Here is a 24339-nt window from a genome sequence, read left to right as displayed (position 1 = left end):
TTTCAGTATAACATTACACAATATCAAATGTAGTGTACTCCTAAAGACACAAAGTGATTTAATTTGGCATCGTAGCTCTATTGAATTACCATTATGATTCCCAGACAGCGGGCTGCTTGTGTCCTCTCTCGTACTGTCAATCCCAATCGACTAATCGTTTTTAGGAGATTCTTCCCGGGAGATTAGGAGTCTCTGAGGGTTCGGTTGTAGATGAGATGAATGTATGCACAATAAAAACGTCCAATGCATTGGTTGAAACCATACTTGACTGTTGACAAACACTGAGCTACAATAATAGCCTTGATACAAACACTTCTTTCCCAATGAGTGGTTTCTATAAGATCAACTAGATAAGAATAAAAATGGCAAGTGTGTTTTATAAAATTTAACCTCCAAGATAATTTACACTATGACGGGGGCACGTAAACAGCAGAACTGGGCAGGCCACCAAACGTTTGACCCGACAGAAAGACGATACCTCATTTGTCTCGCTTGTCTTGTGATGGTGAAAGCATGCACAGGATATCACAGCAAGGCCATCACTGCTTTAGTTTCACCACTACAATACACCAAAGTGGTCCATCACTCTTCCTTTATATCCGTCTTTCAGTGAGACGCTCCACAGTGTTACATAAATGGACGTGCTACTGTCTGCGGCCCAAAATTCTCTATCAACGGGCGTCACTTTCCAGGAATTTCACAGGGTTATCTTTGTACCCCAGGACAAATGAGGAGATGATCCTGCGCCAATGATGCAAGGAACCGTTTCATCTGTCGCTCATTGACCTTCAACCCATCTGAACCCATTGTCTCACAGATCACATTTCAAACTTGTTTAGTTGCATGTGCCTGGATAAATCACTCCATAAATACCCAAATTTGAATGCAACTTTACATTCCAGCCGCTTTTTGTTGCAGACATGCCAAAAGTTATATGTCTTTGGGATGTTGTTGGTAGTGGTGGAATGACTGGTGTGTATAAAAAACCATGCTTATCCCTCCCTAGCTCAGCTGAACCAAACACAACAGCAGTTTGGCATAACAGTGCGCCAGCTCCCTTATTTAGATGGATAGTGGTTTTATAAAAGAGAGGAAGGTCACACTGTTGAGAGGATCCTCTGCTTCGGCCATTCAACTTTCCCTCAAGCTTTTCAACTTGTGAACAGGTAATATGCAGCTATTTAGTCACCAAGCAAGCTGAAGTCTTTCTTTTTTTCATTTATTATTATTGTTTTGAATCATAATGAGATTCTAATACCTGTAATTCACGATGATGGATTTTTAACCATTATCTCTGACTGTACTGGCTCTAGGGGAGCGTTTGCAGTAATATTTTCTGGTTTGGTGGCTGTCAGAGGTAATGCGCCTCATATTCGTGTTTCTGTGGTCGTGGTGTGTTTGATAATGAAATTTGCTCGTGGTTTATGGCAATACTGCTTCATTAACAAGGGTGAAATTACTGATTGTGGCTTGAAGCACCTTTTAATAACCTTTAAATATGCATGATATAATTAGGGTTAGGGTTTTTTTTTGCCTCAAGAAAAAAAGTCTTTAATCTAATTTTTTAAAATATATTTTATTTTACCATTTTATTAAATATTTGCACTTTTTCATCTTCAATGTGTCACCTTTGAGTTTTAAAGAGACAGAGTATATTCAAGTTGAACTCTTGTTTATTTTCTTCACTACATTAGATGAACATCATTTTGGGGAATAACTGTTGGAACAGATTCATGAGAAAATAATTGGATATATCACTAAAATAAAAAAAATTGGAAGAGGTTTTCCCATTTTCCCCAGTCCATATATATATTATTTAGCTTTTCTAACTTTGCACAAATTATATGGTTATCTGATGAATATGTTAAGCCTCTGATGAATCCAGAAACAACTGAGGTTGGCACTTGAACCCTCAAGTTTAGAGTAACACAGTGCAACATTAAAGCTGCGGTAGGTAACTTTTGACGCTCTAGCGGTTAATAAACAGAACTGCTTGATTCATGGTGTACTCGCTTATTATATACATTTTTCTACATTTTGAACACAAACAAAGTTACGGAGCGCAGCTCTGATTGGTTGTTTCTTACCGGGAGCGATGGAGTTTCTGCAAATGGCAATAGGACACTGGGAGGAGCCAGAGGAGCCTGATTTGTTCACAGATTATCTGTCTCATATTCTACTGTCAGGACATAATGACATGTTTAATAAATATGTAAAAAATATTTTTTTTTACAAAAGTTCCCTACAGCACCTTTAATTCACCTTAATCACTGAACTGCTGTCACTCAGTAAGCTCTTCTAAGAGCAGTGGGATTCAAACCCACACTCCTTCAAAGAGACTAGAGCCTTACGCTACAGCTTTGGGCCGTTCTCCTTAACAGAAAACTTTAATTTTTAATATCTTGTAGGCTAAGAACGCCCTTGCTGATGCAGTTCAGTATGCTCCTCATGAAGCTGATCTGCTGAGGGAGCAGTTTCAAGTATGGAACCGATGCCATCCAGAGGATTGAGGAGCTGGAGGAAGCTAAGTATGAACAGGAAATATTTGGGTTTTCCATGTAGTATACCATACACACATTTGACTGATTCTGTTTATTCATGAAGGAAGAAGCTTGCTCAGCGTCAAATTGGTGAAAGTGGAAAGAACATTCATGAACTAGAGAAAGTTCGTAAGCAGTTGGAGCAGGAGAAAGCTGAAATTCGAGCAGCTTTGGAAGAGGCTGAGGTTTATTGGATGTGTAGATGTACCAGGTCTAGTTTCTCCAGTTATACACTAGAACAGTGGTCACCAACCTTTTTAAACACAAAATCCTTGATCTCAGCCTTTATGAAAGATGAGATCTACCTATTGAAGAACTGATTGAAAAAGAGCCCAGATTGTCTTTCCAATTTGAGACCTTTTATTTATCATTTTAATTAGTGATGCACTGATCATGATGCTTCATTCCCGTTTTTTTTTAAACTAGCAATTTTACCTAATGTTAATATGCTCTATAACAAGCAAACGTGTCAAATGTGCCAAATTTGAATCATGATCCAAACACATTTTTGATTTGAATTAGAGTTTATAATTTCAAGATTTAAGAACATACAGGTCTGACTTAAAACACATGAATGGAAATTCACTCTCTCTATGTGATGTATTTTATTTATCACTGTCACAGAAGATCCAGAAAATAACTTCAAAATAAATACAATACAGCACAAAGACTAGAGGAATGAAATGTATTTCTACTTATTTTTATATTACATTCTGGAGCTTCTGGGACAATGATAATGATATCGAACGACCAGTCTTTCGCAATCAATAGGTTGGCGACCTCTGCTGTATAACTTCTCGAAATAATAAACAAATCAAACTTATTAGTGAAGTGATTACACGATGAAGATTTGAAGCGGTCATTTTTCTGAGACGCTTGTTTGGTTTGACTCTGTGCTTCTTGACGTCCAGACATTAATTCCTGTAGAATAAAGCGTGCAAATTAAAACTTCCCTGTGGTCTGTGCATTATTTGATATTTGGCAGGCACTTTTCTATTCATGGGAACATACAGGCTATTTAGAGAAAATCATGTACACATGAATACATTTACATTCATTGATTTCACATAAGTTGTTTATTGGATAAATTATTCAAAATGTATTTTGATTTAAATGGGTTTATCTTTACAAATTTACCCACTGACCAGATGCATTTGAATTGCAATATGCAATGTGATGCGACATGCGAGTATTAGAGATTATTGGTGTTCAACACTATTTAAGTTTAACTTTATGGAAAAATACAATGATGGCACGGTAGTGATTACCAGCTGGAATTATAGACAAATTAATTGAGATGCTCCAACTTGTGTTTTAATCACTATCAGTAAATGTACACAGAAATCCATAGAATCAAAGTAAACCTGAACAACTGGCCATCGCTAAAATCTAAATAAGATTAAATGAATGTAAATATAATTTATGCACTTTTTTAATCATCTTTTTCCTGAAATTCAAATTGAAAAATGTACCAATTAAGAAACTGATTGTTGGCAGTGCATTCCTTTTGCATTACTTTACCGATTCAATGCATATGATGAATTCACTAAAGTTAACTTCCAATTCATTATAGTGGTTAAACTGCCAAGCTTTTATAATAAAATGTCATGCATTTCATTACTTGCATAATTATTACTTTACCTGACTGACATTATGTACATATGCTTACAAAATACACTTAACATTTGCTATATTTTCTTCGAGAAAAAAAAAGGCACCTACCACATCATTGAATCTTTCAAGCATAAATTAATCTTTTGAATCATAAATATTTTGTAGATGGTTGGAGAATCATGGTGTCTTCCCCTGTTTGTTCACTGAATAATATGAAGGATGCATCTCTCACTGACAAAAGTGTGTCTTATTAAAACTAAAAGAAATCATTGTCAGATAAAGCTGAAAACATCTACTATGATAAGCATCTTCATTTCTTCCAAGTGCATAAAACTTCAGACCTGCAAAACAAATGAAACAATAAATATATTAAACACCTCCAAAAGTAACAAAAGGGTTGACCCCTTCAGACATCCAGTAACGGGTGTATAACGAGAATAAAACACATGAACATTTTATTTTATATGAACTGATCTTTGTTCATTTGCTTAAATGAACTCATTTTTGGTTGCACTTTATTTTACAGTCCATGCATTAACCTTTATTTAAACCTAAGAAAGTATTGGATAATATAAAGTAACTACATGGGTTAGGTTTAGGTTCAGGGTTAGTACTTCGCTATTACTAGTATGTAGTATACTATAATAAGTACAGGACTTTAAAATAAAGTGTTACCATAATTTTTCTTTATGCAAACTGAATAAATACTTATTCCAAGGAAACAATGACCATTTCCTCTGTTTGTCTTTAAGCTTCATCTCACAATATAATGCTGCATGTCGGTTAATAATAAACACTTGTCTTGTGACGGCATTGTTTTGCCTGAGTTGGGCATGTAACTTAAGTAGTATGTATATGGTTTGCAAGGGTGCCAACATGTACCACTTGACGTTTATTTATGCGCTTGGAGACCTTTGCAATCGAGGAATCTGCTTTATGTGTTCTCAGTGTCGCTCATCAGTTACTCCCATTTCGTCAGAGGCTCAGTAGGAATTTCACAGGGTTATCTTTGTACTCAAGGACAATGGGAAGGAAACAATGTGGAACAACAAAAAAGACGGTGTAAAGAGGATGACTGACAGTCTGTCACAGACCTCCATATGTTTCAGTGCAAACAATGCAAGCTGTGTAGTATACATGTCTTTAAAGAGCTGATTATAGAGCTCATTAGTTCAGTAGTAGAGATCGTTTTCCCAAAAATGACAATCCTTCCAGCTTTAACTCACCCTTGTATGGTTCAAACTTGACATCCTTTTTTCTCTTTAAACGTTTTAAGAATGTTTCAGTGTTTTGTCCAATGTTGTACTTCTAAATACGTTCTTTCGTTTTCCACAGATGGAAATAAGATGAGGGTAAGTGGACTATCCATTCAAGCAATTAACAGTGTTCAATGTTGGACACTGTAAAGTGAAATCTGAATGAAGATGCACTTTATGCAGAGCCTTTACACATCTGAACTCAACCAACGACCAACATTTGGCAACTAAACACTCAATAATAAAGTGTGAAAATAATGCACCAGCATTGGTTGATTGTGTCTAGTTGAGTGACCAATTTTCTAGTAACTCTGATGCAGCTGATATTAAAAGAAGCTAAGAATTGGACAAAATAGGCATTGCTCCAAGTTCACATTGAGGAGATGTGTATACATTTATTAACTTGGGCAGTGACATCGGCCTGCTGTGGACATACATATATGGATGCTGGTATTAGAGATCACACAAGCTGTTCTTCTCAATCAATTTAGAAGCACCCAGCAAGAATTTCACAGGTTATCTTTGTCTTCAAGTGTGAAGGCAAAGGAACAATGGCGTGTCAGCGATGAGGCCTGAGTGAAGCAATCGCGCCAGCTGGAAACTGACCTTGTCCTTATAGATTCAGCTGCGGCTGCTCGGGCGGATAAAAAGCATCTATGATGGACAGAGTGAAATGACACTTGGCTTGTCCTTGAGCAAGGTACAGATCAGTTGATACAAACAATGAGATGCATTCTTTTTTGAGCGAACACCTGCCAACTGATGTAAAAACCATTCTCCTTTTTAATCCAAAGAACTGAGATTAGCACTTTGTTCATAGGTGCAATGGTAAAAAAAAAAAAATGCAAACATTATTTTCTTAGTATTTTTGTCTTGTTGTCCAGTGCAAACAAAAAAAAAAAAACCTAAAAATTCTTGAATAAAGATACATTTACTTGAAAAGCTAACTGAAAGTGTTTGGAATGCATCAAAATTGTACTGGTTTTTCCTTAAAACAATAAAAAAAAAATGGTATGGGGTAAGAAAAATAATACTTCACCCCATTGGCATTTACTTTTTAAAAAGTACTATAAAAAGCAAAAACAAAACATAAAATCTAATTTCATTATGCGTCTCAAGTAAATATGCCTTGTTTTAGGAATGTTTAATGGAAAACTAGACAAAAATGTATTTATTTTTTGGTAGTGAGCAGAAACTTTTCAGTGTATTTCACATTCCACCATTTGTGCCAGCAGCCAAAATCTTCTCCTGAATTCACTCACCTTAAAAAATAGCATTTGAAAAGCAAGCGAGTTCAATGGAAGTACATATCATGGCAAAGCATATTGTTCCTTACTGGCATGAATTACAAAATAAAGGTGCCTCCTCCTCCAGCAGACACCCAGACTATCATGTATCCTTACCAAACTGAGACACGGACATGCTTCAGAAAATTCCTGCAACCATATTTAGAGCACCTCTATCATTATAAAAAGGGGTGGAGAGTCAATGACTTCAGACAGGTTTTCTATTGTACATCAACCGGTAAGCAATCAGAGATGCCTCAGACTTTATGACAGCCTGGTCTCACTAGTAATGCCTTTGGTGTAGATTAGGTATCAGGCACAGAGGGATGTTGTTTAGGAGGCACTTTTGCTCATTATTGACTATAAAGGAGATAATGCTTGATGTTAATCAATTCTGTTTTATTTTGTGTTTGGGTCTTTAGGACAGTAAACCATCAGTCTCTGAAGAGGTGAAGTACAAAGGTAAGTGACCCACATTTGGTGCCACATATTATAAATGTCTGAATAAGTGTAGAGCAAGTGTCTATATCTATAACTGACTGTCTTCTACACTAGATCTGATTTTAGCATTTCAAACTGAATTTTTTTTTTTTCTTCTTTAATTATTTTTATGCATCTTAAATAGACTCCTATGTAAAACATCTCTTGTGTATGCTCTTGTGAGCAGAGTGAAAGATGGGGGATGCAGCGATGGCAGAGTTTGGCCCTGCGGCTCCGTACCTCAGGAAGTCGGACATAGAGCGTCTGGAGGCCCAAACTCGCCCCTTTGACATGAAGAAAGAATGTTTCGTTCCCGATGCCGCAGAGGAGTATCTTAAAGCATCTATTGTCAGTCGAGATGGTGATAAAATCACCTGTGAGACTTCAAAGGGAACGGTAAGTTCATATTTCTGTACTTTAAAAGACGTGTCGTAATGAGCTCAGTGATGTGTTTAGAATAAGGGCGGGATGATTTAACTAATTAAATTTTGTTAACGTGAGCCTCTCCATAAAGAGAACGAATTAACAGATCAATTGTATTTACAATGCACTGACACTATTTTCACTGATGTTATCCACAGACAGTAACTGTGAAGGAGGCTGATGTTCATCCTCAGAACCCGCCAAAGTTTGATAAAATTGAGGACATGGCGATGTTCACCTTCCTGCACGAGCCCGCTGTGCTGTTTAATCTCAAAGAGCGTTACGCAGCCTGGATGATCTACGTGAGCGAAGTCTTAAAACACTCACACATTCACCTCATCACATATGAGCCGATCTAAACTTGCTGTGGATCTCTTACAGACCTACTCTGGGCTCTTCTGTGTCACTGTGAACCCCTACAAGTGGCTCCCGGTGTACAACCAGGAAGTTGTCCTTGCCTACAGAGGAAAGAAGAGGAGTGAAGCTCCTCCTCACATCTTCTCCATCTCTGACAACGCCTACCAATACATGCTGTCAGGTGCATCTACATGACAGTACAAAACCAGCACAAGCTATATGTCAGAAACTAGTGAAAATCAATTAAATGTTCATGCATTACCATTTATTTTTGCTTTTACAGACAGAGAAAACCAGTCCATTCTTATCACGTAAGCCTTTGTGTTTAATTAGATGATTTTTTTTGGAGTTTATTTGTTACATTATGAATGAGTTCTTAATAGATTTCTAAGTCTGGTTTATGTTGACAGTGGAGAATCTGGTGCTGGAAAGACTGTGAACACCAAGAGAGTCATTCAGTACTTCGCCAGCATTGCTGCTGGCAGTGGCAAGAAGGAGACGACTGATAAGAAGGTTAGAAACAAATCCATGCACTGATCTTGATCAGGGATGTGAAGTAACAATTGATTTTAATTACCTAGTTTATACTTTCAGGGTACAATCTTACTTTTACTAGAATTTGTTTTAGAAGTCCTGTACGAGTGCTGTGTGATTTTCAGACCTGTTCACTGTTTGTCTGAACATAATTAAAACACAAAATATTTCTACAACATCAGCTAAAATATTCCCTGTTCTGTTCTTTACCATCGGCAGTTTATCTGTCTGTTTTCTAGGGTACTCTGGAGGATCAAATCATCCAGTGTAATCCTGCTCTGGAGGCTTTTGGGAATGCCAAGACCATCAGAAATGACAACTCGTCTCGCTTTGTGAGTTTTATCTGCCTTTAGTTTCAAAATATTACAGTTCAATATGCTGCAACTTAAGAAAACACATGCAAATAGAAAAAGTGATGTGATGTGTGACCAAGTATGGTGTCCCATACTCAGAATTTGTGCTCTACATTTAACCCATCACACACACACACACACACACACACACACAGTTGGCAGCCAGTTTTGCTGATGCGCCTGAGGAGCAGTTGGGGGTTTGATGCCTTGCTCAAGGGTCTCACCTCAGTCGTGGCATTTAAGGTGGAAGAGAGTGCTGGTCATTAACTCTACCCAATTACAATCCCTGCCAAACCTGAGACTCGAACCCACGACCTTTGGGTTACAAGCCAAACTCTATAACCATTAGGCCACCAATGCCCGGGCCACCAAAGCACCAGCAGACTAAGAAAACATCTTCATCAGTTTGACAACACATGTTCAACAAATATTTAAAACACAACCAAATACAGAAAAGCATTGCAAGTAGCTCACACAACAATGGCAGTGTTTTAAAGGGTGTGAAACATCATGTACAGTAAGCTGGCTAATTTCCCTTTATAAAAATTGGTTGTTTTATTATAGTAAAAATTGGTGGTTTTATTATAGTAAAAATTGGTGGTTTTATTATAGTAAAAATTGGTTGTTTTATTATAGTAAAAATTGGTGGTTTTATTATAGTAAAAATTGGTTGTTTTATTATAGTAAAAATTGGTGGTTTTATTATAGTAAAAATTGGTTGTTTTATATAAATGGTTTATAGTAAAATTGGTTGTTTTATTATAGTAAAAATTGGTGGTTTTATTATAGTAAAAATTGGTTGTTTTATTATAGTAAAAATTGTTGTTTTATTATAGTAAAAATTGGTTGTTTTATTATAGTAAAAATTGGTTGTTTTATTATAGTAAAAGTATAGTAACCATGTTTTTTTGTTGTATTGGTTACTATTTTATATAAACACAGCTGTACAAATACCATGGGTAAGCTATGGTTAGTGTAGCAAAACCAGGGTTAATTTGTGGTTACCATGGTTAATATTCATAAGTTACAGTAATTGAGTATTTCATAATCTTATTTGTAACCCTGGAGCACAAAAGCAGTCACGGGGGTATATTTTTAGCAAAAGCCCAAAAAAAATAAGTATGGGTCAAAATTATCGATTTTTCTTTTATGCCAAAAATCATAAGGATATTAAGTAAAGATCATGTTCCATGAAGATATTTTGTAAATTTCCTACTGTAAATATATCAAAACTTAATGTCTGATTAGTAATAAGCATTGCTAGGACTTAATTTGGACAAATTCAAAGGCGATTTTCTCAGTATTTTGATTTTTACAGATTTTCCATCATAAGAATCATAGGAATCATCATATGATCAGGATGTTAAAATAAACACAAATCTCACCTTTCAGAGTAGACATTGATAAGCATGTCCCTGCCAGGTTTGTCACTTGTTTCGGTGAGTTTGCAGCATGTGTTGTCAAACTGATGAAAAATTGCATGCGTTTTTTCATTTGCAGTTTGTTGAGCTCGTTGAACACCGTAAAATATGCTGATATGATACAAATAGAATGACATTTAGTTGTTTTTCTTAAACAGGGCAAGTTCATTCGCATTCACTTTGCTGCCAGTGGAAAGCTTGCTTCTGCTGATATTGAGACTTGTAAGAAAAACATTTTCCTTTGTAAATCCTTAGCAACTTTTCCATTTCGAAAAATGATGGTAAGATGCCGATGGTAAGAGCTTAATTTCTACATTTCTACAAACAGATCTGTTAGAGAAATCCCGTGTGACTTTCCAGCTCAAAGCTGAGAGAGACTACCACATCTTCTACCAGATCCTGTCTCAGAGAAAACCAGAACTTCTGGGTAAGCAAAATCACAACTTTGGCAACAAAACTGCAAGTGATGAGAGGTAAAGTTGTAAAATATAATTTCATCCTCTCAGAGATGCTGCTGATCACAGCGAACCCATACGATTACGCCTTCATTTCTCAAGGAGAGACGCAAGTGGCCTCTATTGATGATGCTGACGAGTTGATGGCTACAGATGTGCGTTATCCAAAACATCTATAAATCTCAAGATACAGACTTCTCAAACTTTGGAAATCAAGTTTGCATAACATGCAATGAAATGCAGTTAATTAGTAGAGACATTATATTTGCTACAGGAAGCGTTTGATGTGTTGGGCTTCACCCAAGAGGAGAAGAACAGCATCTACAAGCTGATTGGTGCCATCATGCACTACGGGAACATGAAGTTCAAGCAGAAGCAACGAGAGGAACAGGCAGAGGCTGATGGGACTGAGGGTCAGTATTAGGAGAAAACACTGAAATTATATATATAATGAATATACAACTATACTTGGTATAAGGTGTGCATGTGTGCCTAACCTGAAATTACCACCACATTATTAATATACAATGTAGTTTTTGAGTAACAAAGCTATTTAATTGATACAATTTCATAGGCAAGCATTGACAATGGGTTTCTATACTCATGAATGTGTGTGCTTGTGGACAAATGGAAGATTCTTTGACATCAACCATTCTATTCTTATTCTATTTTGGGAACAACAGATGCTGATAAGTCAGCTTATCTGATGGGCCTGAACTCTGCTGATCTCATCAAGGCTCTGTGCCACCCAAGAGTCAAAGTAGGGAATGAGTGGGTCACCAAGGGACAGAATGTCCAGCAGGTGGAGACTACTACTTAACATCCCTACACCATTAATATAACCATTAAAAAACACAAGTTTTTCTATAGAATTTTAATGTATTATATTGGATAGGTGTACTATGCTATTGGAGCTCTTTCCAAATCTGTGTACGAGAAGATGTTCCTCTGGATGGTTGTGAGAATCAACCAATCCCTGGACACCAAACAGCCTCGTCAGTACTTCATTGGTGTGCTGGACATTGCTGGATTTGAGATCTTTGATGTAAGATTACATCTACTGATTACTGTTATTCAATAACTTCAGTTTTTTGTTACTTTGCCATTGGGAGTATATCTGAATATTAACATATTCCACCTGCAGTTCAACACCTTTGAGCAGCTGTGCATCAACTTCACTAATGAGAAGCTGCAGCAGTTCTTCAACCACCACATGTTTGTGCTGGAGCAAGAGGAATACAAGAAGGAGGGCATTGAGTGGGAGTTCATTGACTTTGGCATGGACTTACAGGCTTGTATTGATCTCATTGAAAAGGTATGCTTTTAAATTTGAGAGATCTCAGGTATTGGTCCAATAAAGCTGTTTAGATAATTTCATTTCTGTTCATTTTAGCCCATGGGTATCATGTCCATCCTTGAAGAGGAGTGCATGTTCCCTAAAGCCAGTGATGCAACATTCAAAGCTAAGCTTTATGACAACCATTTGGGGAAATCCAACAACTTCCAGAAGCCCAGGATTGTCAAGGGTAAACCAGAGGCGCATTTCTCCCTGGTTCACTACGCTGGCACTGTGGACTACAACATCAATAACTGGCTGGTGAAGAACAAGGACCCTCTAAATGAGACGGTTGTTGGCCTCTATCAGAAATCCACCATGAAACTGCTGTCGAACCTGTTTGCTGGATATGCTGGTGCTGACTCAGGTGTGTTGCAGAAAAATGAGAAAGAATCGTAGAAACAAGATTTTTTTATTTTTTTGAGATTTTTCATACATATTTTTTGTAACACCAGCGGAGGGCGGCGGAGGAGGTGGCAAAGGAAAGGAGAAGAAGAAAAAGGGCTCTTCTTTCCAGACAGTATCTGCCCTTCACAGGGTAACATATAGAGTGCCTTTTATACAGAGTCATAATGAAACTAATATTTTAATATGACTTGGTTTCTTAATATCTTAAAACAAGGACTACAACCTAAATGTATATGGGATGAGTGATGGATAACATCTATCCACAGGAGAACCTGAACAAGCTGATGACCAACTTGAGGTCAACTCACCCTCACTTTGTGCGCTGCATCATCCCCAATGAGACTAAGACTCCTGGGGCGATGGAGAATCCTCTGGTCATGCACCAGCTGCGCTGTAACGGTGTGCTGGAGGGCATCAGAATCTGCAGAAAGGGATTCCCCAACAGGATCCTGTATGGAGATTTCAAGCAGAGGTATATTTAATTTGGATTGCAGATTCTCTTTAATGTTTTTCTTTAATCATCATATGTACAATGGGTAACATGTGGGTAAAATATGTACAGTATATTCAAAATAATTGATAAGAAACTGCATTAATTTATTTCAATTAATACTCTGACTGTGACAGATACCGCATCCTAAACCCTGCTGCTATCCCTGAGGGACAGTTTATTGACAGCAGGAAAGGAGCAGAAAAACTACTGGGATCTCTGGACATTGATCACAACCAGTACAAGTTTGGCCATACTAAGGTATGAATGAACATGTTTAAAAATGGTCTGGATCAAACCGATTTTCACACGATTTGCCACTCTCTCTTTTCTCATTTGATCAAATATCAAATATTTCTCTGAAGGTGTTCTTCAAGGCTGGTCTGCTGGGTACTCTTGAAGAGATGAGAGATGACCGTCTTGCTCTCATCATTACTGGGATTCAAGCAAGAGCTCGTGGTATTCTCTCAAGAATTGAGTTCCAGAAGATTGTTGAGCGCAGGTTAGAAATCAGACACTCAATGAATTTGAGATTAACAGTATTAATTGGTTTTAAAATATTAACGTGTACCATTATATTGCAGAGATTCTTTGTTGGTGATCCAGTGGAACGTGCGTGCCTTCATGGGTGTCAAGAATTGGCCCTGGATGAAGCTGTATTTCAAGATCAAGCCTCTTCTGAGATCTGCTGAAGCGGAGAAAGAAATGGCCAACATGAAGGAAGAATTCCTGAAGTTGAAGGAGGCTTACGCCAAATCCGAAGCCCGCAGAAAGGAGCTTGAAGAAAAGATGGTTACTCTTCTCCAAGAGAAGAACGACCTACAACTTCAAGTTCAAGCTGTGAGTTTAAACGATTTTGATGAGTTTGTGATTGTGTTCATATTAATGACTAAAGGTTTTTAAAGATATGCAGATAAAATTATTATTTTAAAAATCTCTAAATAAACAGGAGCAAGACAATCTTTGCGATGCTGAGGAGAGATGCGAGGGTCTGATCAAAAACAAGATCCAGCTTGAAGCTAAAGTCAAAGAAATGACAGAGAGACTGGAAGATGAAGAAGAAATGAATGCTGAGTTGACTGCCAAGAAACGGAAGCTGGAGGATGAATGTTCTGAGCTCAAGAAGGACATTGATGATCTTGAGCTCACTCTGGCCAAAGTGGAGAAAGAGAAACATGCAACTGAGAACAAGGTCTGTTTTCAACTCTGAACATGTTAGAGATGCAAAAATGGTGCGTTAAGAGTTTCTTGATACAATGGCATGAATCTACAGGTTAAAAACCTGACAGAAGAGATGGCAGCTTTGGATGAGATCATTGCTAAGCTGACCAAGGAGAAGAAAGCTCTGCAGGAGGCCCATCAGCAAACGCTGGATGATCTCCAGAGTGAGGAAGACAAAGTCAACACACTCACCAAAGCCAAAGCCAAGCTGGAGCAACAAGTGGATGATGTGAGTAGTTTGTTGACATTTCTGATGTGAATGAACCATGAAATATTTGCTCAATAAAATACTTTGTTTTGTTGTTCCAGCTTGAAGGTTCCCTGGAACAGGAAAAGAAACTTCGTATGGATCTGGAGAGAGCTAAGAGGAAGCTTGAGGGAGACTTAAAGTTGACCCAAGAGAGTTTGATGGACCTGGAAAATGACAAACAACAACTGGAAGAAAGGATTAAAAAGTGTGTTGTACTTTATCAGTACTATTCTTGTTACTTACATATTTTCGTAAAAGTTACTGCTTCTTAAGAAATCATATATTATTGTAAATGATGTATTGAAATTATGCTGTTAATGGAGCCATGGATATAGCCATTGTTGCTTATATGGCGTTTAAACTTAAAACATTCTGAAACACAGGAAAGATTTTGAGATCAGTCAACTCAGTAGCAAGATTGAAGATGAGCAGGCAATGGCAGCCCAACTTCAGAAGAAACTGAAGGAGTTGCAGGTAAACTTGATGATTCTTTAAAAGTTGGATAGTTGAACCGTTAAGAATGCTAGCTGTAATGTTGGTTTTCCTCACATTACCAGGCTCGCATTGAAGAGCTTGAGGAAGAGCTGGAGGCTGAGAGAGCCGCTCGAGCCAAAGTTGAGAAACAGAGAGCTGATCTGTCCAGAGAACTGGAGGAGATCAGTGAGAGGCTGGAGGAGGCTGGTGGAGCCACTGCTGCCCAGATTGAGATGAACAAGAAACGTGAAGCTGAGTTCCAGAAGCTGCGTAGAGATCTTGAAGAGTCCACTCTACAACATGAAGCTACCGCTGCTACACTGAGGAAGAAACATGCCGACAGTGTGGCTGATCTGGGAGAACAGATTGACAACCTTCAGAGAGTGAAGCAGAAGCTGGAGAAAGAGAAGAGTGAACTCAGACTGGAACTGGACGATGTGGTCTCCAACATGGAGCAGCTTGCTAAGGCCAAGGTGATAAATTCTTGTCTTCATGTTAGACATTTTTTATTGCTTTTCATCGCTTCAGGTGTCCCCAAGAATTACGCTTTAAGTTTCTTCAATTTGATTAATTATATATATATATATATGCAGGCAAACCTGGAGAAAATGTGCAGGACCCTTGAAGACCAGATGTCAGAATACAGAACAAAATATGAAGAAGGACAACGCAGCATCAATGACTTTACCATGCAAAAAGCTAAGCTACAAACTGAGAATGGTATTTACTTAAGATTATTTTATCATGTATTGTTAGATAAATACCCCAAATCACGCACGCTTTCTGTAATGCAATAGTTATACTTGTATCTAGGGGAGCTTTCTAGACAGCTGGAAGAAAAGGATTCCTTGGTCTCACAGCTAACAAGAGGCAAGCAGTCCTACACCCAGCAGATTGAGGACCTTAAGAGACAACTAGAGGAGGAAGTCAAGGTTTGTTTTATTTTTAGATATTTATTACTAACTTTTCCATTGCATTTTTATGCACAGTTGACAGGATATTTTCAATCCTCATAGGCTAAGAATGCCCTGGCCCATGCAGTTCAATCTGCTCGTCATGACTCTGATCTGCTGAGGGAGCAGTTTGAGGAGGAGCAGGAAGCTAAAGCTGAGCTGCAGCGGAGTCTGTCCAAGGCAAACTCTGAGGTGGCTCAGTGGAGAACCAAGTATGAAACTGATGCCATCCAGAGGACTGAGGAGCTGGAGGATGCCAAGTAAGAAATAGGAAACACCTACAAACCTAAAATTACTAAAAATTACTGTAAAGTAATGATTCCCTCGACTATTTTCAGGAAGAAGCTGGCTCAGCGTCTGCAAGATGCAGAAGAAGCTGTGGAAGCCGTCAATGCCAAATGCTCCTCACTGGAGAAGACCAAACACAGGCTGCAGAATGAGATTGAAGATCTCATGGTGGATGTGGAGAGATCCAATGCTGCTGCCGCTGCTCTGGACAAGAAGCAAAGAAACTTTGACAAGGTGAATTAAACACACTTACTCTGTGGATAAATAATCTTTCAGTATTCATCAAGCTCCTATGGTAGCTAATCAAATAATCTATTGAACAAGGTCCTGGCTGAATGGAAGCAGAAATATGAGGAGTCTCAGAGTGAGCTGGAAAGCTCCCAGAAGGAGGCCAGATCTCTGAGCACTGAACTCTTCAAACTGAAGAACTCTTACGAGGAGTCGCTGGATCATCTGGAGACCATAAAGAGAGAAAACAAGAACCTCCAAGGTGAAATTTCACTCAAAGGTTTTACGTCACATAAATGGAATATTTATCTAGACTTTTTGTGTATTAACCATTATTACCTTGCATATTAAACAGAGGAGATCGCTGATCTCACTGAACAAATTGGTGAAAGTGGAAAGAACATTCATGAACTAGAGAAAGTTCGTAAGCAGCTGGAGCAGGAGAAAGCTGAAATTCAAGCAGCTTTGGAAGAGGCTGAGGTATATTGATTGTGTAATGTAAAATTTATGTTGCCATTAGATACTTGATATTTAAGATGTTGAACCAGAGAAGTCTTCTTGATTAAAAATTTCTCATTAACTGACAGGGTTCTCTTGAACATGAGGAAGGTAAGATCCTGAGGGCCCAACTAGAGTTTAATCAGATCAAAGCTGATATTGAACGTAAGCTGACTGAGAAAGATGAAGAGATGGAGCAAGCCAAGAGGAACCAGCAGAGAATGGTTGATACTCTGCAGAGCTCACTGGAATCAGAGACTCGCAGCAGGAATGAAGCTCTCAGACTGAAGAAGAAGATGGAGGGAGACCTCAATGAGATGGAGATTCAGCTCAGCCAGGCTAACAGACAGGCATCAGAAGCCCAGAAGCAACTCAAGGGTCTTCATGGACATCTCAAGGTATGTTTTACCAACAATTTGTAAAGCAAAATGAAATCTTATAAAGTTCTGCAGTCTATTCATATGAAAAATGTGTCCGTTACAGGATGCCCAACTGCAGCTGGATGACGCTCTGCGTGGTAATGATGATCTCAAAGAGAACATCGCCATCGTGGAGAGACGCAACAATCTGCTGCAGGCTGAACTGGATGAGCTGAGATCTCTGGTGGAACAGACTGAGAGAGGAAGGAAACTGGCTGAGCAGGAACTGCTGGACGTCAGTGAGAGAGTCCAGCTCCTGCATTCTCAGGTATGACACATCTGTACTAGATACACACCAGTAAACCCTCACAATATCATCTAGAGACTATATGAATGTCAATATTGTCTATGTGTAGAACACCAGCCTGCTGAATCAGAAGAAGAAGCTGGAGGGAGATAATACTCAGCTTCAGACTGAGGTTGAGGAGGCAGTGCAGGAGTGCAGGAACGCTGAGGAAAAAGCCAAGAAGGCCATCACTGATGCTGCCATGATGGCAGAAGAGCTGAAGAAGGAGCAGGACACCAGCGCTCATCTGGAGCGCATGAAGAAGAACATGGAGCAGACCATCAAGGACCTGCAGCACCGTCTGGATGAAGCTGAGCAGATCGCCATGAAGGGAGGCAAGAAGCAGGTCCAGAAACTGGAAGCCAGGGTAAGCTGCTGATGTTTATATAAACATATTTATTTTCTTGTAATTTAAATACTTATTTGATTTGATTAGCTAACCATCTTGCACATCTCTTAGGTGAGAGAGCTGGAAAATGAGGTGGAGCTGGAACAGAGAAAGGCGAGCGAGTCTGTGAAAGGAGTCCGTAAATATGAGAGACGCATCAAGGAGCTCACCTACCAGGTCACTTACTCTCACCAACAAATAAATGTCTTTGTTTTTATACCATAAATATAATTTTCACACATTCACTGTGTACCATTTTTACAGACTGAGGAAGACCGTAAGAATCTGGCACGTCTTCAGGATCTGGTGGACAAACTCCAGCTGAAGGTCAAGTCCTACAAGAGAGCTGCTGAGGAGGCGGTATGTTTATGATAATTATTTTTATAATTTTTGTATTTATTTTTTCCAAATTTGTTACAATTTGGAACACCTTAATATAAATTGGTTCATAAAAAAAGTGTGTTTCATCTGATTTTGGGTCTTCAAAACATTCCAAAACTCTTATCAACCCCAATATATTGTTGTTCAGGAGGAGCAGGCCAATTCTAACCTGGGCAAGTTCCGTAAGCTTCAGCATGAGCTGGATGAAGCGGAGGAGAGGGCAGATATTGCCGAATCTCAGGTCAACAAGCTGAGAGCCAAGAGCCGTGACACTGGATCTAAGGTGACACAATACACAGTCATCACCAGCAAGCTCAATTAAAATTTGGATTAATTTTATTCTGAAATTATGGTGAGAAAAAACTGTTCAAAATTTAATAAGTCAAAATTATTATTAAATGCACACCCATATATATATATATATATTTTTTTTTTTGGCCACGATAACTGTCTTAACACTTGCCTTGCCAAAGTTAGTTTTTTTTAAGAGCTGATGCCAAAAAGTCTAATGAACAATAAATAACTTTTTTGCAGTTGAAAATAGAAAGCAACAAAATACCTTCAACCAAATATCCTCATTCATGTCTCTTCCTCTCACAGAAAGGGCACGATGAAGAGTGAAGCTCTCGCATCGATCTTTCTAAAAGGCTTGTTCAGTGTGATTTCATTATCTGTAGTTCTGTAGAATAAAATGAATGTGCAAGTTAAGTCCCTGCTTCTCTGCTATTGTTTTGTTGTTGTTGTTTTTTTAACATGATGCTTTTGCATTTGCCTTCAATACATTGGGTGAATCATACCACTTTAGAGGATTATTAAGACTTACCTTTTGGGGAAAAAACGCTTAAATCAAGCACAAAAAAATAAAAAAAAGTATATTAAAAAGCTTATGCAAAACTAAAAGCTTTAGATTATTATAAAACAGAAAACATGCCTTAAATGAATCCTCAGAATTTTTGTGCTTTTAAACTAAACTTATTAAGTGATTAAATATGATTATATAAAGTATGTCACAAGAGGACGTACTGTTTCAGTAATTTATGGTTCTGTTCCATTCACATTCATTGACTGAATGATTGAATTGAAAGCATTGAATAAAAGATCAACTAAAGAAATTTTACCTTTCAATTGGAAGAGCACAACATTCCTCATTTGGAATATCTCAGGTTAGGTTTTAGAAGCTCTAAAGGACAGTAATGACTCAAGTTTAAAGCAGGTTTCACTTACTGATGAAAATGCATGAAGATTTAACAAAACGTGTGAACACAAATACAAATGCTTCAGTTGATTTGCAGCTGATTTCTTACCTTAATCAGTTTCCTTGTGGCCTTGCATCTGAAAATGAAAAACCCCATGGCTTACTTTTAAATACCAAATTAATCTTTACTTATCTAGATAATTTAGGGCAGAATAATTGTGTGTGTGTTTGTATGTGCACACTGGGAATTGTATAAGTAATTCAAGGTGATGAGCAGGTCAATGATAGGCAGATGACTAAAGGTGGAGTCAACCCTGAACAGCTGAGAATGGAGAAGTGAAGGGGAGGAAACCAACTATTCTGCCCCTTGAAATGATACCATATAGGATGTATGTTATTTTAAGGCTTCAATGAGTTAATTGCTTATTGACAGTTTTTACTGTGATGGTGGAAATATGGTGAAGTTGGTTATTTTTAGATAATTAACAATGCAATATCTTCAAATTTGATCTTTTATTTGATTTGAAGACAAATGGTGACAAATTGCGAACAATTGGAATATATTTTATTGGCATAATTTGAACTTTATTTTATTACCAAAAAGAGAAAGGAAAAATAAACCCTAATATTTTAAAGCTCTTCAGTCGGTATAAAATATCAGACACCTTGTGACCAGCAGCACATTGTTCTCCCTGTGTTGGACATCAGTAAAGTCAATGCAGCCAACAAGTGTGCCAACATCTATAACTAGATGCTCTTATTTATGTGCATGGAGCACCTGCTTCACGCCAGATCTCAACATGTGGGCAGAGCTGTCCTCAATTGGCCAGAAGCACTCGGGAAGAATTTCACACGGTTTTCTTTTTCTAAGTCACAGAAGCCGAGGTAAAGGTATATCTTAGTTTGATTGACGCCAACAGGTTTGGTTAATTGTCCAAAGGTAAAATCCAGTTCATGAACATAAACCAAAGGACTTTCATATACTTTCTTAATGATTTCTCTTGGGTATCTGTAATTTTTTTCAGCTTCTTCATTTCCTAAGCGTAATAATTACACTCAAGTGTGACCGTTTGTAAATCCTTCTCATCCTCACAGGGAGATCTTAGAAAGTGTCTTCAGTGGGTTTCATAATTAACACCCTTCAGACTATTAAACACTATGGCAGCGGGCGAGTTATTAACACTCATCACACATTTCTTGTTTCTCCTTGTTAGTCTTAATGTCTTGACCCAAATGTCTTGTCTAGTGCTCAAATGTCACTGCTGGAAAGCGGCTCTGCAATTTGAACCAGCTTATTAGTTTAATGAGATAAATATTACAGGTCCCAAAATTTGAATACATATTTGTACTTGAAATAAAAAATAAAAAAATGGGAGAAGTGTATATAAAAAAGCAGCGAATGCCTTATGAATAGAATCTCTAGAGAAAGGTCACTTGCTGTCTGTCGGTGGATGTAGTCGGGTAGATCATGCAAGCTGTGCCTCTCAATCAAGGAAAGGCACTCAACAGGAATGTCACAGAAATATCTGTATGCTCAAGTGAACAGGGAAGACGACAAATGCTCCATCACTGGTACAGCGCAAGCTGAAATATTCACACCAGCCAGACACTGACCTTGACCAGGTCCATCCAATAACTGTTAAACAGATGACGCCTCTAGTGGAAACCAAAGGACTGGTCGGTGCCTATAGAATTGATCTAATCTCTCTAAAGAAGACAACGGTTAAATAAAAAAATATGAGATTTGGAGACGGATAACTTTTGGATTTCCAATGTATTTTATACAAAATTGTACCTGGCCATTTGCTTATATTTTGTCATTCGATAAAGGTATCGAAACATTACCCAGAATACAGTTTCACTGTATGTTATGTACATTTAATAAACTATTCATTGGGTTTTTACCAAGTAGGTATTAAGGTAAACTGTTTGACACAATCATTTGCGACTTAAACTCTAAATTTGAAGTGTTCACTGCTTCAAACATTTGAGCGTGAGTAAAATCTTTTCTGGTTTATATGATGATACAATTATGTTTCTATCATCCACTTTTTAGAAACTCAAATGTTATTAACCCTGAGTCTTACATGAAAGACATTCAATCCTACTTTAAACCACCCCCCACTTTTCCACAGAATACCCAACCCATCCTTCCTAACCAAACTGAGCGAGCAGGTCACTTTGTGTGATGCCAACAACCATATTTAGAGGAACAATTGCATTATAAAAGGAGACATGACACGTTTTCAATTGTGTCATCGTTATCTTTCTTTTCATGCGGTAAGTTGAGAAGAGCGATTCCAACAAGAAACTAACTTTAATGTTGTAGTCAATTGTCAAAGTATTTCTGACTTTACAATAGAAAGGAGGAATTTTATTGTCCGGTACTATTGCTTCTTATTTGCAGTCATTTAGGTTTGAGTATTTGGTAGTCAGGATAGAAATGAGACAATGCTGACATTTTCTTTCTTTTGTGTTTAAATACAGCTTTGAACCATCCGTCTCTGAAGAAGATAATAGTGGAAGTAAGTAGTTTTTATTCCTACTTAAGATCATGCTTATTTACTTGATAATTTGAAATAATTAACACAATTTGAAAACTTATCATGTCAAATAAAACTAACTTGTAATCCAACAGATCGGTGAAAGATGGGGGATTCCCAGATGGCAGAGTTTGGAGCAGCTGCTCCATTCCTCAGGAAGTCGGACATAGAGCGTCTAGAGGCCCAAACTCGCCCCTTTGACATGAAGAAAGAATGTTTTGTTCCTGATGCTGTAGAGGAGTATCTTAAAGCATCTATTGTCAGTCGAGATGGTGATAAAGTCACCTGTGAGACTTCAAAGGGAACGGTAAGTTTTAATAAGCTTCAGCGATTGTATTGTGAATAATCAAATGGATTTTAATTAATGTTGTAAGATATATGTACAATACATACAGTGCCCTCCAATAGTATTGGGATAGTAATGACGAAATTGCTTTGTTGTGTAGCCAAGACAAAAGTTTTAAAGTTCATCCCATTATCTGTGAGAATAAGTATTGGGACAGAAGAACCTAAGGCAGATTATTTAAGATGTTATTTAGTGATCGAGTCTGTTAATTGTAGACATCACCAGACTCTTGGTCTTATGCTTTCAAATGCTTTCTCCAGTCTTTAATGCAGCCAACTCCAACTGTTGATTGTTTTGGGGAGTTAATGCCTTTCCTCTTCAGCTGGTGAAATTAATGTTCAATAAGATTTAAATCTGGAGATTCTCTTTGGCAGTCTAAGACTTTCTATTTCTAAGCCCTGATAAACTCTTTGACTCTTTGAATTGGCAGTGTGTTTTGGGTCATTGTCCTGAGGAAATATGAAGCACTTTCTGTGGCATTTTCTTGAATATGGACAGCCAAGATGGTTTTGTACCCTTCCAAATTAATTCTGCTACTGTCATCATACATTAAGTCATCATTTATTAGGGCCCGAGCACCGATGGTGTGAGGACCCTCTTGTTTCTGTGTTGTTTATTATTATTAGGGCTCAAGCCCGAAGGGGCGAAGAGCCCTATTGTTCTTCTAAGGATTATTCTTGTTAGGGCTCAAGCCCGAAGGGGCGAAGAGCCCTATTGTTCTTCTAAGGATTATTCTTGTTATTATTATTATTTTTATTTTTTATTAAACCTTCCGGGGTGTTTTGGGGGCCTTAACATGCTCAAAAACTCTTGAAAATTGGCACACACATTGGAATCTGCGGCCATCAGGACGCCGCAGAGGCTGGGACCCGGGCGTGGCACAGGGGCTCTACAGCGCCCCCTGGAAGACAGTCAGAATTCTTGAACCATAGCTCACACACACTTGCATGTATTTATATCAAACTCGGTACACTTATAGATCTCATTGAGCCGAACAACTTTCACACTTTATGTCATAGGCTCCGCCCAACAGGAAGTCAGCTATTCAGGGCTGTTTAAAAAAAGCATGCTCTGGAATTTGAAATACTCCTCTGAGGTTTTCAACCCGTTCGCCACGAAACTCGGTGAACATGATCTCAAGACATTGAGGATGAAAAATTGCGAGGGGATTTTTGATATCTCGAACGGTTTGCCCGTGGCGAGGCATGGAACTTATGGCGAGGAATGAGAAACAGGAAATGTCTAATAACATCCACATACATTTCCTGAATTTGATCAAACTTCATGGGTTTGTTCGTTGTATGATACCGATTGTATATATGTGGCTATTAAGAGTCAACGTTATAGCGCCACCAACTGGCAGCAGGAAGTGTGTCATTTTCCAAATGCTTTGAATTCAGCATCTTATTTTTACTCGATTTACTTAAAACTTCATCAGAATAATGACAAAACACGGCCGATGTAAATCTGTTGTGGGGATATTGATATCTGATATAGTGTTGCCATGGCAACGTGTCAAACTTGAATGTTCTGTTATGGTGAGTTTGAGGCAGACAACAAGCTCAGATTTACATGAAACTCAAAACACATATCAGTATTCTTGATAGCTAGACAATGGCAAAAGCTTTTAAAAGGGCGTGAAGGAGGCACTCTATAGCGCCACCTTTTGTCAAAAGTGGGGGGGTTAGTTTCAGCTACAGACACCAAACTTGGTACATAAATTGTTCTTTTCAAGACGGACAACTTTCTAATTCACAGTCATCAGCTACGATCAACAGGAAGTCGGCTATTTTGATTTGAATGTGTATTTTTGAGATTTTACAGTTGTGAATTAATGAATACTCCTCACAGGGGAAGTACACTATACACACCAAACGTTGTCTACATGAAGAAAAAACATCGAGGAACTTAAATTG

General features: G+C 38.1%; 1 protein-coding gene and 1 long non-coding RNA gene across 2 annotated transcripts in view; both read left to right on the top strand.

Annotated features, from left to right (window-relative positions):
* The first annotated feature begins 1003 nt into the window (after nt 1-1003).
* LOC113042658 (uncharacterized) lies at nt 1004-3444 on the top strand. Its single transcript, XR_003275606.1, has 4 exons — nt 1004-1166; nt 1314-1357; nt 2409-2528; nt 2605-3444. It is a non-coding gene; the product is annotated as an uncharacterized LOC113042658 (long non-coding RNA).
* A 3430-nt stretch (nt 3445-6874) lies between these two features.
* Nucleotides 6875-24339, top strand: part of LOC113042719 (uncharacterized) — a 40763-nt gene continuing 23298 nt past the window's right edge. The window contains exons 1-41 of the mRNA XM_026201735.1: nt 6875-6934; nt 7119-7158; nt 7364-7572; nt 7758-7901; nt 7981-8137; nt 8240-8267; nt 8367-8469; nt 8730-8822; nt 10423-10486; nt 10593-10691; nt 10771-10874; nt 10994-11132; nt 11403-11521; nt 11615-11764; nt 11864-12034; nt 12113-12422; nt 12508-12593; nt 12730-12935; nt 13091-13214; nt 13319-13455; nt 13538-13793; nt 13903-14145; nt 14227-14403; nt 14484-14629; nt 14808-14898; nt 14982-15371; nt 15492-15618; nt 15712-15830; nt 15915-16111; nt 16190-16373; nt 16464-16629; nt 16723-16847; nt 16955-17263; nt 17349-17552; nt 17641-17937; nt 18031-18135; nt 18223-18318; nt 18488-18622; nt 18940-18956; nt 22022-22059; nt 22179-22384. Coding sequence (XP_026057520.1) covers nt 7372-7572; nt 7758-7901; nt 7981-8137; nt 8240-8267; nt 8367-8469; nt 8730-8822; nt 10423-10486; nt 10593-10691; nt 10771-10874; nt 10994-11132; nt 11403-11521; nt 11615-11764; nt 11864-12034; nt 12113-12422; nt 12508-12593; nt 12730-12935; nt 13091-13214; nt 13319-13455; nt 13538-13793; nt 13903-14145; nt 14227-14403; nt 14484-14629; nt 14808-14898; nt 14982-15371; nt 15492-15618; nt 15712-15830; nt 15915-16111; nt 16190-16373; nt 16464-16629; nt 16723-16847; nt 16955-17263; nt 17349-17552; nt 17641-17937; nt 18031-18135; nt 18223-18318; nt 18488-18622; nt 18940-18956; nt 22022-22059; nt 22179-22384 — 6063 coding nt within the window. The 5' untranslated portion in view covers nt 6875-6934; nt 7119-7158; nt 7364-7371. The remainder of the gene's footprint in view (nt 6935-7118; nt 7159-7363; nt 7573-7757; nt 7902-7980; nt 8138-8239; nt 8268-8366; nt 8470-8729; nt 8823-10422; nt 10487-10592; nt 10692-10770; nt 10875-10993; nt 11133-11402; nt 11522-11614; nt 11765-11863; nt 12035-12112; nt 12423-12507; nt 12594-12729; nt 12936-13090; nt 13215-13318; nt 13456-13537; nt 13794-13902; nt 14146-14226; nt 14404-14483; nt 14630-14807; nt 14899-14981; nt 15372-15491; nt 15619-15711; nt 15831-15914; nt 16112-16189; nt 16374-16463; nt 16630-16722; nt 16848-16954; nt 17264-17348; nt 17553-17640; nt 17938-18030; nt 18136-18222; nt 18319-18487; nt 18623-18939; nt 18957-22021; nt 22060-22178; nt 22385-24339) is intronic.

Source organism: Carassius auratus, chromosome 24, assembly GCF_003368295.1.
Source record: "Carassius auratus strain Wakin chromosome 24, ASM336829v1, whole genome shotgun sequence".
Taxonomy (NCBI): domain Eukaryota; kingdom Metazoa; phylum Chordata; class Actinopteri; order Cypriniformes; family Cyprinidae; genus Carassius; species Carassius auratus.
The sequence above is the reverse complement of the archived record's forward strand: the minus strand, read 5'-3'. Positions and strand labels throughout refer to the sequence as shown.